The sequence below is a fragment of the Salvelinus alpinus genome, chromosome 20, assembly GCF_045679555.1.
Source record: "Salvelinus alpinus chromosome 20, SLU_Salpinus.1, whole genome shotgun sequence".
Classification (NCBI taxonomy): domain Eukaryota; kingdom Metazoa; phylum Chordata; class Actinopteri; order Salmoniformes; family Salmonidae; genus Salvelinus; species Salvelinus alpinus.
This window is the reverse complement of record NC_092105.1, coordinates 32970066-32986209: the sequence shown is the minus strand read 5'-3', so window position 1 is coordinate 32986209 and position 16144 is coordinate 32970066. Positions and strand designations below refer to the sequence as shown.

General features: G+C 44.8%; 1 protein-coding gene across 1 annotated transcript in view; it reads right to left on the bottom strand.

Moving 5' to 3' along the window:
• The window catches only part of LOC139546683 (voltage-dependent L-type calcium channel subunit beta-4-like), a 50136-nt gene extending 35133 nt beyond the window's left edge, over window positions 1–15003 (bottom strand). Inside the window, 2 exon segments of the mRNA XM_071355339.1 lie at window positions 12633–12716; window positions 14737–15003. Of these exon segments, the coding sequence (XP_071211440.1) occupies window positions 12633–12716; window positions 14737–14844 (192 nt within the window). The 5' untranslated portion in view covers window positions 14845–15003.
• Between the last annotated feature and the right edge of the window lie 1141 nt (window positions 15004–16144).

The following is a 16144-nucleotide window of genomic DNA, read 5'->3' as shown; positions in this document are numbered from 1 at the left end:
ATTGTACTCAATGAGATGTTTATGTACAGTACAGCTGTGTAGCCCGGCTGGCAACTGCATCACTGCAGATCCTAAGAGACAGACAGAGACCCACTGTGCTGTAAACAGTTACTGTCCTAGCTAGCAGAGAAAAGACTCATCCCATAGATCTTAAGAGACAGACCCACTGTGCTGTAAACAGTTACTGTCCTAGCTAGCAGAGAAAAGACTCATCCCATAGATCTTAAGAGACAGACCCACTGTGCTGTAAACAGTTACTGTCCTAGCTAGCAGAGAAAAGACTCATCCCATAGATCTTAAGAGACAGACCCACTGTGCTGTAAACAGTTACTGTCCTAGCTAGCAGAGAAAAGACTCATCCCATAGATCTTAAGAGACAGACCCACTGTGCTGTAAACAGTTACTGTCCTAGTTAGCAGAGAAAAGACTCATGCCATAGATCTTAAGAGACAGACCCACTGTGCTGTAAACAGTTACTGTCCTAGCTAGCAGAGAAAAGACTCATCCCATAGATCTTAAGAGACAGACCCACTGTGCTGTAAACAGTTACTGTCCTAGCTAGCAGAGAAAAGACTCATCCCATAGATCTTAAGAGACAGACCCACTGTGCTGTAAACAGTTACTGTCCTAGCTAGCAGAGAAAAGACTCATCCCATAGATCTTAAGAGACAGACCCACTGTGCGGTAAACAGTTACTGTCCTAGCTAGCAGAGAAAAGACTCATCCCATAGATCTTAAGAGACAGACCCACTGTGCTGTAAACAGTTACTGTCCTAGCTAGCAGAGAAAAGACTCATCCCATAGATCTTAAGAGACAGACCCACTGTGCTGTAAACAGTTACTGTCCTAGCTAGCAGAGAAAAGAATTATGCCATAGATCTTAAGAGACAGACCCACTGTGATGTAAACAGTTACTGTCCTAGCTAGCAGAGAAAAGACTCATCCCATAGATCTTAAGAGACAGAGACCCACTGTGCTGTAAACAGTTACTGTCCTAGCTAGCAGAGAAAAGACTCATCCCATAGATCTTAAGAGACAGTCCCACTGTGCTGTAAACAGTTACTGTCCTAGCTAGCAGAGAAAAGACTCATCCCATAGATCTTAAGAGACAGACCCACTGTGCTGTAAACAGTTACTGTCCTAGCTAGCAGAGAAAAGACTCATCCCATAGATCTTAAGAGACAGACCCACTGTGCTGTAAACAGTTACTGTCCTAGCTAGCAGAGAAAAGACTCATCCTATAGATCTTAAGAGACAGACCCACTGTGCTGTAAACAGTTACTGTCCTAGCTAGCAGAGAAAAGACTCATCCCATAGATCTTAAGAGACAGTCCCACTGTGCTGTAAACAGTTACTGTCCTAGCTAGCAGAGAAAAGACTCATCCCATAGATCTTAAGAGACAGACCCACTGTGCTGTAAACAGTTACTGTCCTAGCTAGCAGAGAAAAGACTCATCCCATAGATCTTAAGAGACAGACCCACTGTGCTGTAAACAGTTACTGTCCTAGTTAGCAGAGAAAAGACTCATGCCATAGATCTTAAGAGACAGACCCACTGTGCTGTAAACAGTTACTGTCCTAGCTAGCAGAGAAAAGACTCATCCCATAGATCTTAAGAGACAGACCCACTGTGCTGTAAACAGTTACTGTCCTAGCTAGCAGAGAAAAGACTCATGCCATAGATCTTAAGAGACAGACTCACTGTGATGTAAACAGTTACTGTCCTAGCTAGCAGAGAAAAGACTCATGCCATAGATCTTAAGAGACAGACTCACTGTGCTGTAAACAGTTACTGTCCTAGTTACTGAAGCTTATCCCATAGACTCATCCCACAGATCCAAACAGACCGCTGTTCTGTATAACAGTAATTGACCTAGCTACACTTTTAGAAAATATTGTGCTATCTAGAACCTAAAAGGGTTCTTCGGCTGTCCCCATAGGAGAACTCTTTAAAGAACTAATTTTAGTTCCAGGTAGAACCTTTTTGAGTTCCAGGTAGAACACTTTTGAGTTCTACATAGAACCCAAAAGGGTTCTACCTAGAAACAAAAAGGGTTCTAACTGGAACCAAACATGGTTCTCCAATAGGGAAAGCTGAAGAACCCTTTTAAGTTCTAGATAGCACCATTTTCTAAGAGTACAGCAAACTCATCTCCTAGACACGTAGAGCACACCCTGACATCAGTAGAGGCTGCTGGGGCTCCCGAGTGGCGCAGCAGTCTAAGGCACTGCATCTCAGTGCTAGAGGTGTCACTACAGACACCCTGGTTCGATTCCAGGCTGTATCACAACCGGCCGTGATTGGGAGTCCCATAGGGCGGTGCACAATTGGCCCAAGGGCGGTGCACAATTGGCCCAGTGTCGTCCGGGTTTGGCCGTCATTGTAAATAAGAATGTGTTCTTAACTGACTTGCCTAGTTAAATAAAGGCTCAATTAAAAAAAAAAAAATTTTACAGAACGGGGCAAATGGAATGGCATCAAACACCTGAAAACCATGTGTTTGATGTGTTTGATACCATTCCACTGATTCTGCTCCAGTTATTACCACAAACCTGTTCTCCCCAACTAAGGTGCCACCAACCTCCTGTGCCTGACATTGGCAGACCCTCTTTGCCTGGCTTAAGCAGCAGACTCTGGCTGATGTCTGGTGTCAGCCAGTATAAGACCCTCTTCCTCTGACTTTGAGATATGTCTTTATAAAAGGGTCTTGAGTAATGAGGTCATGAACCATTAGGATTTGCTGTTGAAGGACTGGTACTGGTAGTGTGAGAGGGGTGAGAAGTGGAAGAGCTGTTTCCAATGCCTCATGAAGAAGTGACTCATAAATGAACTGCTCCAGAGTTCAGCCAGGCGACCTACATAAAAGGGATTAACCATAGAAATCAGCATCTTGTAATCAGTTTGCTATAGCTGCTGCTGCTACTATAACTGAAAAAATAGACTAACCAGATGGCTTTGTTAAAGGCATTGTCTACATCCCAAATGGTACCCTATTTCCTATATAGTGCACTATTTAGAGAAAAGGGTGCCATTTAGGATACAAGCATTGTGATTTAGAAAGGCAATTAAATCTCAGACAGCATTTAGTGGATTCAGACAAGCTTCGCTGCTTAGCTTTCATCCCAAAATGAGATTTATTTCGGAGGTGAATGAATGTAAAAGCCATTCAATTAAAATGTCTAAATATGAAGACTCCCGTCCCAACTCAGTCATGGCTTTAACCTTGGAGCCCCGGGCATAAATCATGGCTGGAAGTTTCTGTCCAGTTCCTAGAACTATACTGAACAAAAATATAAACATACATGCAACAATTTCAAAGATTTTACTGAGTTACAGTTCATATAAGGAAATAAGTACATTTAAATAAATTCATTAGGACCTAATCTATGAATTTCACATGATTGGGCAGGGGTGCAGCCATGGGTGGGCCTTGGAGGGCATAGGCCCACCCACTGGAGAGCCAGGCCCAGCCAATCAGAATTTGTTTTTCCCACAAAAGGGCTTTATGACAGACAAAAATACTCCTTAGCACCTTTGCAAATGATAAATGCTCACTAACAGGGATGTAAACAAATTTGTGGGAGATTTGTTTTTTGTGCGTATTGAAGATTTCTGGGCTTTTTTATTTCAGCTCATGAAACATGGGACCAACACTTTACATGTTGTGTTTATATTTTTGTTCAGTGTATATAGATCAATTATCTCATCCTAGTGCAGAAGTCAGAGATGGTGGGGGTCTATGTTGAGTCACTACTGAATTAATCGAAGGAGCTGCAGAGAATAGAGAAGAGTCGAGTAGTACTTTATTGATCCCAACTTGGTGTTTTTTTTAGTGACTCACTGCTTGGGCACCTTGTGAGTCATTACTAAATGAAACTGAAGAACTGATACTGTACATACATTTTTTAAATACAGTTATATAGTACAGTCATAGAACTGGTTGGTTGTCAGACAGACTCAGACAGTGCTGTGGATGGTGGAACTACTTACTGTTCATTGAGTCTATGACTCAATAATACCACCTCAGATCAACTAAAGCTGCTCTCTGAGTGCTGCCAGGCTACTACCCTAAAACCACATGGAATGGGGGGGATCTCATCAAATATTGGAAGGTTGCAAGATTATTTTGCAGTTTATTTTGGTCTGTAAACAGCTGCCTGTCCATCCCCTTTCCTGTATTTCAGTAAAGAGGGGATGGAACCCAGAGACACAGTCAGGGTCAAAGGTCAGATTGGAACACGTTATTCCCATAGAATTGGAATTACTTATTCTAATTCTATGACTAACCCATCATGAACCCAACACTGAACTGTCTACAGGAAGCTAAATATACCATCTGGGGATGAGGGAAAAACGCAATAAACGCTGCTGCCATGTAACATTTCACCTTTTCTATCTTTCCACCAACATTTCCTCTCTCTTTTGACTCTGTTTTATCTACCTTGAGTCTTTCTCCTCATTCAACATCTCTTAAACCTCAGACACAAACCTCCACCCTTCCCTTATTACTCTCAAACCTCTCTCGTTCGCTAGCAGATTCACTGCAGGTCAAACGTTTTAGAACACCTACTAATTCAAGGGTTTTCTTTATTTTTACTATTTTCTACATTGTAGAATAATTGTGAAGACATCAAAACTATGAATTAACACATATGGAATCATGTAGTAACCAAAAAAGTGTTAAACAAATCAAAATATATTTTATATTTGAGATTCTTCCAATAGCCATCCTTTGCCTTGATGACAGCTTTGCACACTCTTGGCATTTTCTCAACCAGCTTCACCTGGAATGCTTTTCCAACAGTCTTGAAGGAGTTCTCACATATGCTGAGCACTTGTGGGCTGCTTTTCCTTCACTCTGCAGTCCGACTCATCCCAAACCATCTCAATTTGGTTGAGGCCGGGGGATTGTGGAGGCCAGGTCATCTGATGCAGCACTCAATCACCCTCCTTGGTAAAATAGCCCTTACACAGCCTGGAGGTGTGTTGGGTCATTGTCCTGTTGAAAAACAAATGATAGTTCCACTAAGCCCAAACCAGATGGGATGGCGTATCGCTGCAGAATGCTGTGGTAGCCATGCTGGTTAAGTGTGCCATGATTTCTAAATGAAGCAAAATCAGTGTCACCAGCAAAGCATCCCTACACCATCACACCTCCTCCCCCATGCTTCACGAGGGGAACCACACATGCAGAGATAATCTGTTCACCTACTGTGCGTCTCACAAAGTCAAATTTGGACTCCAGACCAAAGGTCAAATTTCCACCTGTCTAATGTCCATTGCTCGTGTTTATTGGCCCAAGCAAGTCTATTCTTCTTATTGGTGTCCTTTAGTAGTGGTTTCTTCGCAGGAATTCAATCATGAAAGCCTGATTCACACAGTCTCCTCTGAACAATTGATGTTGAGATGTGTCTGTTACTTGAACTCTGTGAAGCATTTATTTGGGCTGCAATTTCTGAGGCTGGGAACTCTAATGAACTTATCCTCTGCAGCAGAGGTAACTCTGGGTCTTCCATTCCTGTGGCGGTACTCATGAGAGCCAGTTTCATCATAGCGCTTGATGGTTTTTGCGACTGCACTTGAAGAAACTTTCAAAGTTTTTGAAATGTTCCGTATTGACAGACCTTCATGTCTTAAAAGATTGATGGACTGTCGTTTCTCTTTACTTATTTGAGCTGTTCTTTCCATAATATGCACTTGGTCTTTTACCAAATAGGGCTATCTTCTGTATACCCCCCCCTACCTTGTTGTCACGCCCTGGCCATAGAGAGGCTTTTATTCTCTATTTTGGTTAGGCCAGGTGTGACTAGGGTGGGCATTCTAGTTTCTTTATTTCTATGTTTTCTATTTCTTTGTGTTTGGCAGCTGTCTATCGTTGTCTCTGATTGAGAACCGTACTTGTTATTCTAACTTCCGCAACGCATATAAGGCCCTCCCCCGCCCTCCTTTCGGAAAAGCTGACCACGACTCCATTTTGTTGCTTTCAGCCTACAGACAGAAACTAAAACAAGAAGCTCCCGAGCTCAGGTCTGTTCAACGCTGGTCCGACCAATCTGATTCCACGCTTCAAGACTGCTTCGATCACGTGGATTGGGATATGTTCCGCATTGCGTCCAACAACAACATTGACGAATACGCTGATTCGGTGAGCGAGTTCATTAGAAAGTTCATCGGCGACGTTATACCCACAGCAACGATTAAAACATTCCCAAACCAGAAACCGTGGATTGATGGCAGCATTCGCGCGAAACTGAAAGCGCGAACCACTGCTTTTAACCAGGGCAAGGTGACCGGAAACATGACTGAATACAAACAGTGTAGCTATTCCCTCCACAAGGCAATCAAACAAGCTAAGTGCCAGTGTAGAGACAAAGTAGAGTCGCAATTCAACGGCTCAGACACAAGAGGTATGTGGCAGGGTCTACAGTCAATCACGGATTACAAAAAGAAAACCAGCCCCGTCGCGGACCAGGATGTCTTGCTCCAAGACAGACTAAATAACTTTTTTGCTCGCTTTGAGGACAATACAGTGCCACTGACACGGCCCGCTACCAAAACCTGCGGGCTCTCCTTCACTGCAGCCGAGGTGAGTAAAACATTTAAACGTGTTAACCCTTGCAAGGCTGCAGGCCCAGACTGCATTCCCAGCCGTGTCCTCAGAGCATGCGCAGACCAGCTGGCTGGTGTGTTTACGGACATATTCAATCAATCCTTATCCCAGTCTGCTGTTCCCACATGCTTCAAGAGGGCCACCATTGTTCCTGTTCCCAAGAAAGCTAAGGTAACTGAGCTAAACGACTACCGCCCCGTAGCACTCACTTCCGTCATCATGAAGTGCTTTGAGAGACTAGTCAAGGACCATATCACCTCCACCCTACCTGACACCCTAGACCCACTCCAATTTCCTTACCGACCCAATAGGTCCACAGACGACGCAATCGCAACCACACTGCACACTGCCCTAACCCATCTGGACAAGAGGAATACCTATGTGAGAATGCTGTTCATCGACTACAGCTCAGCATTTAACACCATAGTAAAATCCAAACTCGTCATCAAGCCCTGGGTCTCGACCCCGCCCTGTGCAACTGGGTACTGGACTTCCTGACGGGCCGCCACCAGGTGGTGAGGGTAGGTAACAACATCTCCACCCCGCTGATCCTCAACACTGGGGCCCCACAAGGGTGCGTTCTGAGCCCTCTCCTGTACTCCCTGTTCACCCACGACTGCGTGGCCATGCACGCCTCCAACTCAATCATCAAGTTTGCGGACGACACTACAGTGGTAGGCTTGATTACCAACAACGACGAGACGGCCTACAGGGAGGAGGTGAGGGCCCTCGGAGTGTGGTGTCAGGAAAATAACCTCACACTCAACGTCAACAAAACAAAGGAGATGATTGTGGACTTCAGGAAACAGCAGAGGGAGCACCCGCCTATCCACATCGACGGGACAGTAGTGGAGAGGGTAGTACGTTTTAAGTTCCTCGACGTACACATCACGGACAAACTGAATTGGTCCACCCACACAGACAGCGTTGTGAAGAAGGCGCAGTAGCGCCTCTTCAACCTCAGGAGGCTGAAGAAAATCGGCTTGTCACCAAAAGCACTCACAAATTTCTACAGATGCACAATCGAGAGCATCCTGTCGGGCTGTATCACCGCCTGGTACGGCAACTGCTCCACCCACAACCGTAAGGCTCTCCAGAGGGTAGTGAGGTCTGCACAACGCTTCACCGGGGGCAAACTACCTGCCCTCCAGGACACCTACACCACCCGATGTCACAGGAAGGTCATAAATATCATCAAGGACAACACCCACCCGAGCCACTGCCTGTTCACCCCGCTATCATCCAGAAGGCGAGGTCAGTACAGGTACATCAAAGCAGGGACCGAGAGACTGAAAAACAGCTTCTATCTCAAGGCCATCAGACTGTTAAACAGCCACCACTAACATTTAGTGGCTGCTGCCAACATACTGACTCAACTCCAGCCACTTTAATAATGGGAATTGATGGAAATTTATGTAAAAATGTATCACATACCCTACATTACTCATCTCATATGTATATGTATATACTGTACTCTATATCATCTACTGCATCTTGCCATCTTTATGTAATACATGTATCACTAGCCACTTTAAACTATGCCACTTTATATTTATATACCCTACATTACTCATCTCATATGTATATACTGTACTCTATACCATCTACTGCATCTTGCCTATGCCGTTCTGTACCATCACTCATTTATATATCTTTATGTACATATTCTTTATCCCTTTACACTTGTGTGTAAAAGGTAGTAGTTGTGGAATTGTTAGGTTAGATTACTTGTTGGTTATTACTGCATTGTCGGAACTAGAAGCACAAGCATTTCGCTACACTCGCATTAACATCTGCTAACCATGTGTATGTGACAAATAAAATTTGATTTGATTTGATTTGATACTTAGGTAGCCCTTTTTTCCACCTGTCTTTGTGGGAAGTTGACTTTGTTTAGTGCACATAGCCTTTAGCTTCACGGTTTGTTTTTGTAGTGTTTATTGTTTTGTGTGTGGCTGAGTCAGGTTGGAGATCTGAGCCAACTCCCCGTGCTTACCATGGCGAGCGTCGTACTGGTCAGGCACCGTGTTATGCGGTGGAGCGCACGGTGTCTAAAGTGCGCGTGCACAGCCCGGTGCGCTACCTTCCAGGGCGAAAATAACCATCCAGCCAGGACGGGTTGTGCAGGCTCTACGCTCAAGACCCCCAGTGCGCATCCACGGCCCAGTGTATCGGGTGCCTCTGCCTAGGACAGGGCCTCCTGTATGTCTCTCCAGCCTGGTGAGTCCTGTGCCTGCGCCTAGAACTAATCCTCCTGTATGTCTCCCCAGCCTGGTGAGCCCTGTGGCAGCTCAACGTACCAGACTGCCCATACGTCTCCTCCCTCCAGTGATGATCCATGGCACGAAGCCTCCAGTGATGATCCATGGCAAGAAGCCTCCAGTGGTGATCCATGGCAAGAATCATCCAGTGATGATCCATGGCACGAAGCCTCCAGTGATGATCCATGGCACGAAGCCTCCAGTGATGATCCATGGCACGAAGCCTCCAGTGATGATCCATGGCAAGAAGCCTCCAGTGATGATCCATGGCACAAAGCCTCCAGTGATGATCCATGGCAATAAGCCTCCATTGATGATCCATGGCACGAAGCCTCCAGTGATGATCCATGGCACGAAGCCTCCAGTGATGATCCATGGCACGAAGCCTCCAGTGATGATCCATGGCAAGAAGCCTCCAGTGATGATCCATGGCACAAAGCCTCCAGTGATGATCCATGGCAATAAGCCTCCATTGATGATCCATGGCACGAAGCCTCCAGTGATGATCCATGGCAAGAAGCTTCCAGTGATGATCCATGGCACGAAGCCTCCATTGATGATCAATGGCAAGAAGCCTCCAGTGATGATCCCTGGCACGATGCCTCCAGTGATGATCCATGGCAAGAAGCCTCCAGTGATGATCCCTGGCACGAAGCCTCCAGTGATGATCCATGGCAAGAAGCCTCCAGTGATGATCCATGGCAAGAAGCCTCCAGTGATGATCCATGGCAAGAAGCCTCCAGTGATGATCCATGGCAAGAAGCCGCCAGTGATGATCCATGGCACGGAGCCTCCAGTGAGGAGTCATGGAACGAAGGCCTCCAGTCCGGAGCCTCCAGTGACGTTCTCCAGTCCGGAGTCTCCAGCGATGGCCTTCAGTCCGGAGCCTCCAGCGACGGCCTCCAGTCCGGAGCCTCCAGCGACAGTCTCCAGTCCGGAGCCTCTAGCGAGGGTGCCCAGTCCGGGGCCCGCAGCGACGGTCTCCAGTCCGGGGCCCGCAATGAGGGTGCCCAGTGCAGGGCCCGCTACGAGGGTCCCCAGTCCGGGGTCGGAGGCGAGGGTCCCCGCACCAGAGGCTTCACCAAAGTGGGGGGAGCCAGAGGCGGAGGGGGGGGTCTACGTCCCGCACCAGAGCCGCCGCCGTAAAGGAGGCCCACCCGGACCCTCCCCTATAGATTCAGATTTTGCGGCCAGAGTCCGCACCTTTGGGGGGGGGGGGGGGGGGGGACTGTCACGCCCTGGCCATAGAGAGGCTTTTATTCTCTATTTTGGTTAGGCCAGTGTGTGACTAGGGTGGGCATTCTAGTTTCTTTATTTCTATGTTTTCTATTTCTTTGTGTTTGGCCGGGAGTGGTTCTCAATCAGAGGCAGCTGTCTATCGTTGTCTCTGATTGAGAACCATACTTAGGTATCCCTTTTTTCCACCTGTCTTTGTGGGAAGTTGACTTTGTTTAGGGCACATAGCCTTTAGCTTCACGGTTTGTTTTTGTAGTGTTTATTGTTTTGTTCAGCGTCATTTTTATTAAATAAAGGAAAATGTACGCTAACCACGCTGAAAATAGTAAAAATAAAGAAAAACCCGGTAGTGACCGGTAGTGTACATGCTAGCAGATACCCATAGACTTCCAGTCATTGTGCTAACACTCGTTAACATTGGCTCGTGAAACTACCTCTAACTTTGTTCGTTCTGGACACAGAGACATAAAAATGGTATCCACAAGTTCATCTGACTCTGGGGAAGTAGATAAAGGGCCTCCTTGCCAAAATCCCGAAGTATCCCTTTAACACTCTCCAGCCACCACTCTTTTCTGTAAGGAGATTAAATCAAAACACATAGCTCACTGACAGTGACAGGAGTGACCCAGAACAACCCCTGGTCTGAACAGGCTGACTGCCGAAGGACAAGCACAGAATAAGAATAGGGAAAATTTGTAAGATCACCCAAGATACGCATCTGGATCTCTTGCCACTATGCCATGCCCATGATCATATGCTCATCCTTCTCTAACCTTAATACCTTAAAACTTCAATATGGGGGTTTTTCCCAGCAAAACGGCAGCATTGAAATGACGATTAAACAGATTCCCAGATCCCATATTGTACCTTTAAATAGATTGGATAGATGCACTGGATAGATGCACTTAACACTCAGGGCAGATGTTGTTTCTACATCCATCGATATACTCTTATGAGGACAAACTGAGGAAGGTCAGCCAGGCGGTAGCGTAGGAGCTGTTTGTTTGTGTGTGTGTGTGTGTGTGTGTGTGTGTGTGTGTGTGTGTGTGTGTGTGTGTGTGTGTGTGTGTGTGTGTGTGTGTGTGTGTGTGTGTGTGTGTGTGTGTGTGTGCGCCTTGTGTACCTAGATGACTTGTGAGAAACTGTATTTTCCCTCTAACAATATGCTTCAATCAGGCACAAATGTATTATTGTCACACAGCATGAGATGCATGTCTTCAGGGCCTAATTGGATAAACATTTACCGTTTGAGAGAGAAATAAACTGTGAAAACTGAACAAACTGTGCCTACATCCAATTAAAAGACAAATGATTAATAGTGTATCGTTTAAAAGAAGGGTATAGTGAACATAGAATGAGGCAGACTGAGACTCTGCATATCCAGACCGCAGCTGCGACCTGAAATACCACAGTATGCAAAGTTACCATTCAAACAATAAATTCCCTCATGACTGCAGTGACATACATATAAAGTACATTAAACACATCCTTATGCATGTACACATTCATAAAGCATTTATAACAGCTACATAAGACATAACAGCCATCACAACATAAGTCATAAGTGTCATAAGCAAATCTGACATGCTGATTTGGAGCTGATTTGTTAAGCTTTAATATGTGCACAGCTTACATGCACGTGCAAACACACGCACACACCTACACACACGCACGCTAGCATGTGATAGGCAAGCCCCCTGACAGAGAGAGAGAAGCAGAAGCCAATAACATTAAGATGTCCTTGTAATGCTGAATAGCCTTGACAGAGGGCAGTTACCTAGGCAACCCATTAGTTCGGATGTCACAGTCCAGCAGCAAATGGTCCTCTCTGTATTACTGAATAATCATTTTAGGACTATTTTTGCATTTGTTATACAGTTGAACACAGGTGCTGCGACAACTATGACTATGTCCAGAACAGTATGTCTCACTCATTCACAATAAATTATACATGAATGGTAGTGAATACAGAGAGTGAATACAGAGATAATGAGAAGACAGTGAATTCCCAATCACACTCAAATCAAAGCCACTGGCTCAACAGGCAACAGAGGTGACAACCCCATGTTGAAGCAACATCTGTTTTGTTAAGTGTGTTCACTGTTCTCTTCTCCCAGAATAATTGAACCATTCAGAATGTTTCATTCAGACAATACATTTTGCACAGGATGACCCACATTTGTTAGGGGTCTAGTACAGACAGTAAGCAACTGACAACTGTTAATTGGATAACAGAACTGGCTGTTGGTTACAAGAGCATTCATTGCTGAAAACCTAGCAGCAAATATAACTAGCTTGGTTTATAGAGGCATGATAGTTGTGCTATAGTACAGTGTATAGCCTAGTTTTGGACAAGCATGTAGAGTGTAGTGGGAACAGTTTTTCCCCTGATACAATTTTTGTTCCTGTGTAGTAATTCTGTAATTATTCTCGTAACAATATTGTGATATCACGATGTTACATAGTTATCTATAGTAATTGCTTTGTAATTGTGTAGTAATGTTGTTTTTCTAGTTTCTCTCACCTGTCTGAGGATAAAGCTGGTGGAGGTGGTGCTGCCGTCACTCCTCTTCAGCCGACTGCGTCTGGAGTAAGTCCCTCTGTTCACCTGGTGGGCACAGCCAAATCACATAAGTCACTCTGTCACTCTCACTTTGCAGCACCACAACAAGGGCACCTTCAGGATCTCCCTATCTGACTCCAGCATCTGGGGGCTCAGGTGATCAGGTGACTGTCGTCAGGTGGCTGGGCAAAGTCGAAACATACTGTATGCATTTCCATCCAGTAGACTTCTGGGTGTGACGGTGTAGACTTCTGGGTGAGACGGTGTAGACTTCTGGGTGTGACAGTGTAGACTCCTGGCTGAGACGGTGTAGACTTCTGGGTGAGACGGTGTAGACTCCTGGCTGAGACCTAAAGACTTTCACTGGCTCCCCAAACTAATGCCTCTAGGCTTTAGCTCAGCTAGAGACCTTTCATAAGAACTAAGGATGTCACATAATTGTAGAGGGAAAATACAACTGCATCACATTTAATTTCTGCCTAACTTAAAAACAATTGTGTCGTTGTTAGAATATTTACGGTTTATCACATGTTGACTTGACTATATGCTGTAAGATGTTGAATATGTAAGCTGTTGTATGTAACATATTGATATAAGGCTGTGAAACTAGGTCATGTGTTCAGTCAGTCTGCCCTTCATAATTGGATTCCAGCTATATGGATGAATTATTAAATACCCTATTTCAAACCACATAAATCAAATTCACACACCCTACCTGCAAAACTTCACACCGAACATCAATAACCATCACATACAGTAGGGAGGCTATGACTGTACCTAGCCGATTAAACTCAACTCCACAATTTAGGATGGAGTTGCTGGCGACTAGTGTGAGCGGACTGGAGCTCCGACGTCACATAAAATGAAGAAAAGGTGCTGATATCAGTAGTTTTTTAAATAAAATCTTAATTTTATGTGACGTCGGAGCTCAAGTCCGCTCACACTAGTCGCTGCTCAACTCCATTGTAAATCGTGGAGTTGAGTTTAGTCGGCTAGACCAGTGGTTCCTAACCTTTTTTGGTTACTGTACCACCAAGTACATTTTACTCTGCCCAGAACACTCTTGAATTCCCCTTCATGCATTTTACAAGTAAGCCTATGGTCTCATGAGTCAAGTACCCCCTGTGGATAGGCCAAGTACCCCTGGGGTACTTAGGAAACACTGGGCTAGACTGTACCTTGCATTATTACATTTACATTTACATTTAAGTCATTTAGCAGACGCTCTTATCCAGAGCGACTTACAAATTGGTGCATTCACCTTATGATATCCAGTGGAACAACCACTTTACAATAGTGCATCTAACTCTTTTAAGGGGGGGGGGTTAGAAGGATTACTTTATCCTATCCTAGGTATTCCTTAAAGAGGTGGGGTTTCAGGTGTCTCCGGAAGGTGGTGATTGACTCCGCTGACCTGGCGTCGTGAGGGAGTTTGTTCCACCATTGGGGTGCCAGAGCAGCGAACAGTTTTGACTGGGCTGAGCGGGAACTGTACTTCCTCAGAGGTAGGGAGGCGAGCAGGCCAGAGGTGGATGAACGCAGTGCCCTTGTTTGGGTGTAGGGCCTGATCAGAGCCTGAAGGTACGGAGGTGCCGTTCCCCTCACAGCTCCGTAGGCAAGCACCATGGTCTTGTAGCGGATGCGAGCTTCAACTGGAAGCCAGTGGAGAGAGCGGAGGAGCGGGGTGACGTGATTGATGGTTATTGAGAGTTGTTTTACAAATGTGAGAAAATAAATAAACTACTGTAGCCTATCAATAAGGAAATATTTAGACAACATTAATCAAGAATAGAGGCTGACATTTTTCTTCTCCTGTAACCAACTTTCTGAAGGTAGCCCCCGCATAGAGAATGTTTCCCCCATTTTGGTGCAGTGGAGAACACTTTGTTGTCCCACACTGACCTCCTAGGATAATCCTAAATACATAAACGTAACACACATCACCTCAGTTGGATTTTTATAAAAAAATGTTTTCCAGTGTTTTTTTGTTGTTGACAACAGTGGGAGAATCGAGTCAGGGACCAAGAACAGCGTGTATAGTATCTCCTATAACGCTGTACTTTACCTTCTGGAGTCCGTCGCTAGCCCCGTGACGGGTGTAGATATGCCGGGACATCTCGGCTAGTTCGTCGGTCCAGGGGGGAGGCTGTCTCTCTGTCCCGGTCCATGGCATCTGCTGTTGCGGTTGTTGAGTTGGTTCCTCCAGCTTTGCACTGTTGCTTACAAACTGTCAACAGAGATGAGGAACGATACGATACAATACTTTCTTGGTAAACAGTCCGTGTGAACGAACCTGTCTTTGCGCGTGTACAGTGCTACTCCACACTGCTGTTGTATGATACGCTACAGATGTGCACGCGCAACTGGCACGATCTTGGCTGCTGGTCTCTGCTTCCCGCATCATCCATCGTGCGGTCCATCGTCATTATTGCATTGGTTTTATCTGTCATTATTATCTTTGTAAAATAGCCTAAGATGCAAATACACAATAGTTTACGTTTTTATGTTTCTAGAGAAATAAGCTTATTTCATTACAGTTTTGTTCTATTACAGATTTGTACATGTTATATTATACTGTATATTTATGTATTTCTGACCATGGAATAACCTCTGAGTCTGTACATATCTATGGATTTGGAATTAAAAGAATGTAACAATGTACTCAATAATTAAATATGAAAACAATAAATCCTGTTTAAATATAATTTTGGGAATAGCCTCTGCAGAGGGTCATGTGAGAGCTGATAAGATAATGAAACTATTGTCCCTTAGGTTTCCACAAAATATAAATTCATCTTTGGTGCTCTGTCTTACAGGGGGGAAAATATAAGAAAAGACATACAGTACCAGTCAAATGTTTATAACCACCTACTCATTCCAGGGTTTTTCTTTATTTTTTACTATTTTCTACATTGTTGAATAATAATAATGAACACATCAACACTATGAAATAACACATAGAATCATGTAGTAACCCAAAAAAGTGCACTGGACCTTTAGCTTCAGTCTCTTTTTGAGTGGGAAAAAAGAGTAAAGAACTTTATCCTGCCAATAGAGGATGTTGGAAAGTTAAGCCCGTAAGACCCAGACAGCTCACATAATAAATTGGAACACTTAGGACACCAGGCTTGTTAAAGCTTCAGCCTCTGTGCTTGAATATTACTAGTTCAGCTCTTCAGTGGTCGAATAGTGAACTCAAAGAAAACGCTCACTGAATAAAACATTGTGGTTCCTAGTAAGGATTATAGAGGTGACTGCTCAGGCATCACTGGTCACAGTGAGATTCTCTGGAGAGATTCTTCATATAGTGATTCTTCCTCCGTAGACATTTGTTCACGCCCCTCACCAAGGTCATTATAACAGAGGGAACCGAGCCCCTTCACCAAGGTCATTATAACAGAGGGAACCGAGCCCCTTCACCAAGGTCATTATAACAGAGGGAACCGAGCCCCCTCACCAAGGTCATTATAACA